Raw genomic sequence first — 8,816 nt, 5'->3', positions numbered from 1 at the left:
ATTTATTTTTCATATTGCTCAATTTGATTATCGGGGTGGATGAAGTGCCACACTTGAGTCAGAATACAGATATCTAACCAGAACGTGACTCTAGTAGAATATTAGAATATTATATATATATATATATATATATATATATATATATATATATATATATATATATATATATATATATATATATATATATATATATATATATATATATATATATATATATATATTCTGGACGCCATTGCCAAGACTTGAATGACTACATCAAAACTAAAAAAGACAAGATCATCTGAGCTCCCTGCACGTGTTGACATGTGCTTGTTCAGTTGGAAGGACGAGTCCAAATCCAGCACTCAACATGACATCATTTATAACGCCATTCAAGTTGATCATTACTGGTTTTATGGTGCTGCACCCACAGCAGTGGGTACTTAGTGTAGAGAGCAGAAACCAGGGAGCCATATTTAACAAACTGCAACAGCCGCATGATGAGGTGAGTGTCTGCTTCTACCTGTCATATCTGCATTCAGTAATGTTGTTAATATGTGAAACATTATGGACCCAAAGTTACAGGTTGGATTTTGCCAACCATGCTTTGTATTTCCCTCTTCTTTCCTTGCTTTATGTTCCTCATGTCATTTAGTCCTTTGTTTTGTTTTAAGTTTCTTCGTGGATTTCTTTTTCCTTTTTCCATTCTTCTGTCCCTTTCAGTCGTTTCTTCAGTTCCCTCCTCTCCCTTCTTTCTTCTTTTTCCATCTTGTTTGTGTTGCTTCTTTATTACCTAATTATCTTCAGTTCTTACCTCCATTTTCACCTCTCCTGTGCTCCCCTCCTTCCTTTCTGCCATATTTCCCTTTCCCCTTTCTGAAACATTTGTGCTTCATTCTTTCCTTTCTCCCTTCTCTTCCAGTTATTGTCCCTTACTGTTTCTTCATCTTGACTACCTCTTAGTCCTCGTTTCATTTTCATTCTTACCTAAATCCTTTCTTTCTTCATCCGCTCCGCTCCTTCCCTTTTTTGCTCCTTCCTTTTTCCGTTCTTCTCACTGATTCATGATTGACTTATCCTTTTGTCTTTCTTTCTGTCTTTCTCTTGTTTATTCTTATTTCTTCCATTCCCTAACCTTTCCTAGCATTTGTTATTTTTATTCTCCATCAGTGCTGCTCAGAGTCCAACAACACTGGAGTCCAAACTGGAGGCCCTGGAGTGCCACTTCACCTGGGATCTGGATCCAAGCAGGTCTAAACTTCTCCGCCTCAGGGACAAGCTGGAGGACATCGGCACTGAGGAGGGATACAGCTGGCTGGGTCACATTTACAACCTGCAGGGGTTCATCCACTACCAACTGGGGCTCAGCAATGATGCCCAGCGTTTCTTCAGTAGGGCTGCAGAGGCCTTCCGCCAGATCAGGAACACGGTCTCAGATGAGGGTCCCTGGTTGGTGGTGAACCATGGGAACCTGGCTTGGCTGCACTACTACAGAGGTGAACGCGCAGAGAGTCAAGCTTACCTGTCAAAGGTCCACGCCCTGATGAATGAATACCCATCTCCATCCCAGGAAGAACTCCATCCAGAGATCTGTGCTGAAAAAGCCTGGACCCTGATGAAGTTCACAGACAAAAAGCTGCTGGCTTCAAGTTACTTTCAGAGAGCCATCAGGATGCAACCGGATTTGGTGGAGTGGCACACCAGTCATGTTATTGGGTTAGAAAACGCTCTTCGGCACAGCGACAAAAAGCTGGGGACTGACATCTTGGAGAAAATGAAAATCGCAAAGGAACATGATCCAGAGAACATGTACCTTGCTGCTTTGTACCTTGAGCAATGTGCTAAAAAAAGGAAAAAAATTGAAAATGATGCTCGTGAGTTGGCCAGAAGGGTTTTAAGAAAGCCCATCAGCAGCTACAGTGGCCTCAAACCACTACTGAGGCTCTACAGAATCCACATATCTAGTGATGAGGCCATTGACTTGGCAGAGGAGATTCTGGGAAGACATCCAGATGAGCGTTATCTGAAGAGGTGTGCTGCAATCTGTTACAAGAAGAAGATCTTCTTACACAGGAACAGTCCCCTGGAGCACAGCGTGATCAACAGAGCGATCAGTCTCTATCGTGAAGTGATCTCTCTTTACCCTCTTTCTTCACTCAAGAGAAAAATATCTCTCGCAAACATATACGCACACTCCAACCAACAAGATAAAGCCGACCAGATATACAAGGAACTGCTGGAAAGTGATCTGGATGTTGAAGGGGAGCAGATACTTTACAACCAGTATGCTAAATATTTGCACTCCATTCGAAAGGAGAGCTACAAGTCAATAGAATATCACATGAGGGCAGCAGCTATACCGCAACAATCTTCCTATCATAGAAACAGCATATGGACTCTGGAGAGGATTAGAGAAAGAAACAGGAATCGAATGTGTGGGGAGATAGAGGAGTTTCTGAATGAGCTAAGCCTGAAATAAAGAGGGAACATTTACTGCACTGTCCAACAGAGTCTAAATCCAGAGAAATAATTATTAATAACCTTCTTTGTAGGTTCATCATTACAGTAGAGACTCCTTTCACAATACGATGCTGTTTTTACAATAATTTGATCCATTGTTATCTTAAAAATATTGATTATGGCATCTTAAAAGGTGGATACTCAGGTCATTTGAAATCTTTAAGCCAAAGTGGACACGTGTCCAAGGCCATCACAAGAAAAGGGATGGACGGAAAATCCAAAAACATATTGTGCACAGCCACAGCTATCAATAGTGTGGAGGGGGAAAAAATTGTGGAATCCAAGAAAGTAGCCAAACACAGCAGATGTTGTTTTGTCCCCTTTTTTATTAAAAGGTTCTTTTCTTTTACCCCAAAACATTTTTAATAAAGAGAACATGCATAAAAATACAGCTGGTCTTTGTCCAACAACAACAACTTGCACTGATGTCCACACTCCCTTAAATATGTACATACATGAGACGTGGTTCCTAAAACCGCACACGCACTAAGAAAGACACTACAGTAAGTTTGATCTTTGACCTGTTGGGATTGACAAAAAAAAATCTTGATTGTTTTACACCTGATTTGACAACATATAAGTTGTTCACTTTGGTTGATGTTATTGCTTAATAAATATAACATTACAGTGCTCTTTTATGTTGTTTCTTTGCCTTTTTTCCCCCTACATTGTATATAAAACTCTGATTTATGTTAAGCCAAAAATGACTGGGTCAGTAAAACTGTTTCAAATTGATTGTCACCAAACTGCATGTATTCAACCAAAATTAAGTTTGTTTAAATCAATTCTGCTTCAGAACCAAAAGAAATGACATGGCACTTCAATATCCAGGACGAAAACATCAACAAAAAGCAACCACAAATGCTATTATTGCACAGTAACCCAAAAATTGCATATTTCAGTAAAAGTATCCAGGGGGCAGTAAAGCCACAGTTCATGCACAAAAAGAAACAACCTATTATACAGAAAAATCAAGAAAAACTGAAACCAAGATGTAAAATTTGGAGTAGCCAGTGTCAAACGCCAAATTACAGAACAAAATTGCTTGCACAGTGAGCGTCACAAATCCTGCAGAAGTTTTGAAGAAGATATCCTTACATACAGATGTTTCTCCACACACGATTGTCATGTTAAGGGAATTTTAAACATAAAGACATTCATAAATTTAGCAAAAAATAAAAACACCGAAAAGATATATATTTAAAAAAGGAAAAAAAAAGTGGTCCATTTTTTCTGTTTACAAAAATGAAATCTTTCTTGGACCATGCACTATAAAATTTATTTCTTTTATCGGAAAAATTACTGAAGGCATCACACAAACTGCTGAGCAGCTCCATGAGTGCAGTTTGTAACATATGCTTGTTTTTATGAACACTGGTGCACATCACATCAGCTTCATCAGAAGGCCCTCTAACACTGCAAGTGAGTGTTTCAGCAGGAAAAAATTGGGTTGGACCCATATTTTAATATTAACATTTTAAGAGAACTGACTCCATATTTAACAGTAATACTTTGGAGTTTGTGGATGATGAGCAAAAATTCTTAAATTGGTGTTCTTTCTGTGAGTAAATGCAAGAGAACATCATCTACCAGCTACTGGAACAATCTTCCTAATGGTAGCTCGATAGTATTTTCCATGTTTTCAGTAGTTGGCCATTTTTATGACAATTTTTGCACAATTAGGACAAAACAAAGAAATATCTACTGTACCACCAGAGAGTATGGCTTTGTTTCCACGAGCTGCTTAAACCACATGCATCTATTCTACACGCTGACTACAAACATGAGCCTCAACAGAGGCTGAGAGGAAGCACTTTGCAGTTTGGTTTTGGCTTTTTCAAAGCCCCTTTCCTGCTGGCATCACGTGGATTTTTGTTTCTTGAATCCCTGCTTAAGTACGGGGCTGAAGTCGGCTTCAGATTGGGAGCTCATGATTTACGAGTTAAGGGAGATCATTTCCTCTTTTGTCGTTGTTATGATTGTCAAACACAGACCCAATCCCAATTTTCACCCTTGGCCTTACGCCTAGTTTTGGAGTGCCCTCCACTGAGTGGTGGTCCTTTAAAACAGCCGAGGGATTGGGCTTAACCTTAACCTTAACCTAGGAAATGGGATGCCATTCGTTATGCCATTAGTAATGATGCAATGACGTATATGTAAGTTAGCAGTTAGCTAAAAGTAACTAGTAGTAGTAACTGAAACAGTTAAAATAGCATTAGTTAGCTAACACTGATGAATAAACAGTTGAAACAGTTAGCTAAAAATTAAGTGAAACAATTAAAATAGCAGTCGTTAGCTAACATAGACAAACAGTTAGCTAAGAGTAATTGATAAACAGCTGAATAATTGGTTGGAAGAGATAGCTGAAAGTGATGAAGAGTGAAAAATAGTTATAATTTACTTATAATAGTATTAGTTAGCTAAAAGTAACCAATAAGCAATTGAAATAGCATTACTTAGCAAAAACTGATAAATAATCTGTTGAAACAATCAGCTAAAACTAACACAAACTGTTAAAATAGCATTAGTTAGCTAACACTTAAGAACAAATAGTTGAAACAAATAGCTGAAAGCAAATGATAAACACCTGAATAGCATTAGTTAGCTAAAAGTAATTGATAAACATTTGACATAGCATTGGTTACTTAATACTGATGAAAATGTTTTGTTTTTTTTACATTTAGACTGCTGCTGTTTGCAAAGTATTCCAGGAATTTTCCTCTGTTTGGGGCCTGCATCCTGTATCCAGCCTCTTTTCAAGCGCCACCTGCTACTGACCACTACCCCAATTCCCCAAAAAGAAACAGGACACCCTGCCCTACGAGCAGCACAAGTGGTATGGCCGAGGGGGGAACTGGGATAGGCCCACAGACTAGATATTGCATTTGGATCAGGAAAAACAAAATTTAACCCTTTCTTGTGTGCTTCTACCACATGGTCATTTAAAACATCATGTAGTACCTTGACTAAACTGTCTTTGAGTTTTAATCTGTATTCATATTTGTCAAATTTGGGGAAAATGGGAATGAAGGCTTAATCAGAAGCTCTTAATCATAAACCAACTTCAGCCAAACTCCCACTGGTCTCTTATAATTGAGAAAAACAATTCAGTTGATGGCCTCAACAAAAGCCCTCTGAACCTGCATACATTATACCAATAATAATCAATTACAATCATTCACATCCATAAACCATCATGAACCGGCAGAAATATTCAAAACAACACAAACATTCATTAACACCCAAACAGATGCAACTCAACTGAAATGTTTCTCAGCCAGTAAGAGAGCCAGCATTTCCAGCATTTTCTGTTAAAACAGTGAGATGACTATGAGGAACTTGGGGTTGGTGCACTACAGGAAGGCTGACTGCAGGGGACGCTGGTGCTGAGCAGGTCCTAGGACAGAAGAGGAGGAGGAGGAGGAGGAGGAGGAGGAGGATGAAGACCTCATGATACTCCAACCAGGAGAGTAGGCGAGCTCACAGAAGCCTCCTGTGTTCTCACCTGAAACATGAAGGAGGCCACATTCAGATGGTTTTGCATTTTGTCAGTTGAGTGTCGACACTCTCAAATTAGTGATTAGTACCCTTAAAAACTTTCATTCTCTCATATTAACACTGCTTAGTTCACAAAGCTGCGATTGTCACCCAGTTAATGAAATCCGGACGTCAAGGTTCCAGCATGACATTGATACAGATGCACAAACAAAAAAGCAAAGAACGTGAACAGAAAGAATAAATGCACCTTACTAAGACAGAGAAAGCGCAAATGAACTACTTTTCTGCACAATTTCATCAAATTTTGCAATTGCTGGGTAGGTGTTCATATTATGAACTTGAGGGAACTAAAATGTGCTATGCACACAAATTAGTAATCTTAACAATTTGAAACCTGGATCAACATTAGTTTTCTTGTGCGCCATTAGGGCATCTTTCACCAGGGCACCATAATTTTAATCAAAAAGCAGGCAGCTGCATCATGTTATTGGGACACTGAACTGAGCACAGCAAAGCCAGAGGACTGTACCTTTACCAGGCCAGGGGTGTGAGGAGGAGGAGGAGGGAGTGAAAGAGAAGGAGGAGGAGGGGGAGAAAGGGGAGGAGGGGGAGAAAGAGGCATGGCGAAGAGAGGAAATCCTGAGCTCGTTCTCCTGAGGAGACTCAGCAGGAGTCAGAGGAAGAAGAGACAGCAGGAGAGAGGTGAGAGGGAGTTACAGAGACACATGTGGACCATCATCTCATCCACCGCAGCATTTATTCTCACTTGCTGCAGAAAGGTTTCATAGTACGATGCTGAAAACCAGAACTCACCTGTAAGTTTGTTTTTGCTTTCCTCAACACATCCCGTGTCCTCGACACTGTAAACAAGCACACAGTGTCAATGAGTCAATATGTGTTCAGCCCTAGAAATCTGGGTCGACATCACTTTTCTTAGGCTGCATTCAGAGGCCTTTCATGATTAAACTCAAAAAGGCAATGAGCAACTTGACAAGAAATCTCCTGCAAATTATAAGAAATTTGTGATTTGATTATTTCTTTAAAAGCTAGGAAAAAATTCCAGAGAACTATATTATGGTATATATATTTTAAAATATTTACAAAAATATACTGATTTTGTGAAGCATTTTTTCCTCAGGCCATTTTTTTGTTTTTATATTTTGTTTTTTGTTGATTTCTTTTTGTGCTAATTTTAAGGTAATTGTACTGTACTTCTTAGTTATTTCTTGATAGTTTTTGGGTTCTGTTTTTTTAAGTTGCTTAAGTTTTCCCATGTTTATTAAAAAGATATCAAAGGTTCATCCCAACTTATGACAATTAATCGATTTAAAAACTCCTGCTCACGGACTCTTGAATCAAAGTATTATACACTATATTATATATAGTATATCTGCTGTAACTAAGCGCTTAAATAAAGACAGAAAGCTTTAGGTAGGACAAATGCGTCACTGCTGACAGAATTCTAGCTAACAATTATCATTAGTCTTTTTTTATATAATAATAAAAAACAATATAATATATGGTTTTATATAATCCACTAGAAAAGCGACTCACGTTGGTTGACTATAAAGTGCTCCATGCTATCTTTGGTGCGGTCAGAGCTCTTCACTCTCTCCATGGCGTCCTTTAGAGCCTGCTCTTGATCTGCAAGCCTCAGACGGAGAGAGATGACCTCCTCCCTCAGAGACTCATCCTGCGTGCATGCGCACACACGCGCACACACACACACACACACACACACACACAGACACAGAGTGTCGATGTTTATCCAAAAAATCCAGGTATATGTATAAGAGATGAGTGGCTACTGGTAAAGACTTTATGTACGTAACCAATCACTGCTAGCCAAAAACATATGGGATCAAAGTAGAAAGCAAATAAACAATTGTTTTGTGCACAAAGCACTGAGACTCCCTATTTTAGGAAGTTATTTAGTACATGATCGAGTCCTTATAATTATCATACATTTGATGACATTTGAAAATGACAAACTCCTAAATGAAGTTCATCTGTAGACTTTACAAACCATCACATTAAAACATCTCAAAGCTGTCTCATACTAATTCTTCTATTTCTTTAAACATAATAAGTTCTGCTACGTGTCTAACGTTTGGCAGGTTGTGAAGGTCTGACACTAACTGCTGTAGACTCCAGTGATTCAACTGTTACCTACTGAAACTAGTTCACCTCCTATAACATGACTGACTAACTAATGTTGGAGTATGTAAGTATATGATTCAATGTTCATGTTCACTCCTTATAAAAGACAAGATATATTGCTGCATAAATCAGTGTCCTGGATGGTAGTTTAACCGTGGGGGTCAGTTGTGAGAGTGGGAGCATGACGTGAAGAGAGCTTGAAATATGGAGATAAGAGGAAGAGATGTGCAGAGTGGATGGGGGTCAGAAGGGAATGGATGTGTGGTGTCTATAATTTTGTTCAACAGGACAACTAGAAGAGAGAAACAATTCCTAATAAGGGATTGTCCTTGCAGTTGACCAATCCAAAGACGATGCCATGCTGAAAGGGGAGCCAGATAATGAGGGGAAACAACCAGAGGATGACTCTACCTTCATTCACATTTTCTCATTGTAATAGTATAAAATACTGGATCAGGGAAAAACAGGTTGTCAGAATGCAGGCTGACTCGCTGATGTTATCGGCTAGGGAGAGGCATTTCTGATCCAGAGCTCTGTAACTGCCCATTGTTTGCTTGAAAAGATTCACTAAAAGGTTTGAACTTAAAATTCGAAATCTGTGTGGACATTCACTTATTTACTGTTTATTGAGAATACTGAACATAGTACTCACCCTGGGA

The 8,816-nt window shown here is 39.0% G+C and overlaps 2 protein-coding genes and 1 long non-coding RNA gene across 7 annotated transcripts in view; 2 read left to right on the top strand and 1 right to left on the bottom strand.

The window, feature by feature from the left end:
• The first annotated feature begins 227 nt into the window (after positions 1-227).
• On the top strand, positions 228-3,135 carry LOC121962917 (antiviral innate immune response effector IFIT1-like). Its single transcript, XM_042513244.2, has 2 exons — positions 228-484; positions 1,150-3,135. Exons 1-2 carry the CDS (start codon positions 477-479, stop codon positions 2,456-2,458), a joined length of 1,317 nt encoding a protein of 438 aa, XP_042369178.2. The 5' UTR covers positions 228-476; the 3' UTR covers positions 2,459-3,135.
• pde4dip (phosphodiesterase 4D interacting protein) overlaps positions 2,808-8,816 on the bottom strand; it is a 46,320-nt gene continuing 40,311 nt past the window's right edge. For 4 of the 5 annotated variants that reach the window (XM_088077403.1, XM_088077399.1, XM_088077401.1 and 1 more), the window contains 4 exons: positions 7,552-7,690; positions 6,811-6,857; positions 6,527-6,650; positions 2,808-6,004 (listed from right to left, as the gene is read on the bottom strand). In XM_088077403.1, the coding sequence (XP_087933529.1) occupies positions 5,853-6,004; positions 6,527-6,650; positions 6,811-6,857; positions 7,552-7,690 (462 nt within the window). In that variant the 3' untranslated portion in view covers positions 2,808-5,852. The remainder of the gene's footprint in view (positions 6,005-6,526; positions 6,651-6,810; positions 6,858-7,551; positions 7,691-8,816) is intronic. The other variant, XM_088077402.1, reaches the window with a different exon arrangement.
• LOC148189501 (uncharacterized) lies at positions 5,211-8,752 on the top strand. The gene is made up of 2 exons (XR_015776571.1): positions 5,211-5,335; positions 8,115-8,752. It is a non-coding gene; the product is annotated as an uncharacterized LOC148189501 (long non-coding RNA).

Source organism: Plectropomus leopardus, chromosome 5, assembly GCF_026936395.1.
Source record: "Plectropomus leopardus strain MGB_pleo_1.0 chromosome 5, ASM2693639v1, whole genome shotgun sequence".
NCBI lineage: Eukaryota > Metazoa > Chordata > Actinopteri > Perciformes > Serranidae > Plectropomus > Plectropomus leopardus.
Note: the sequence above shows the minus strand (reverse complement) of the source record. Positions and strands in the feature narration are given on the sequence as shown.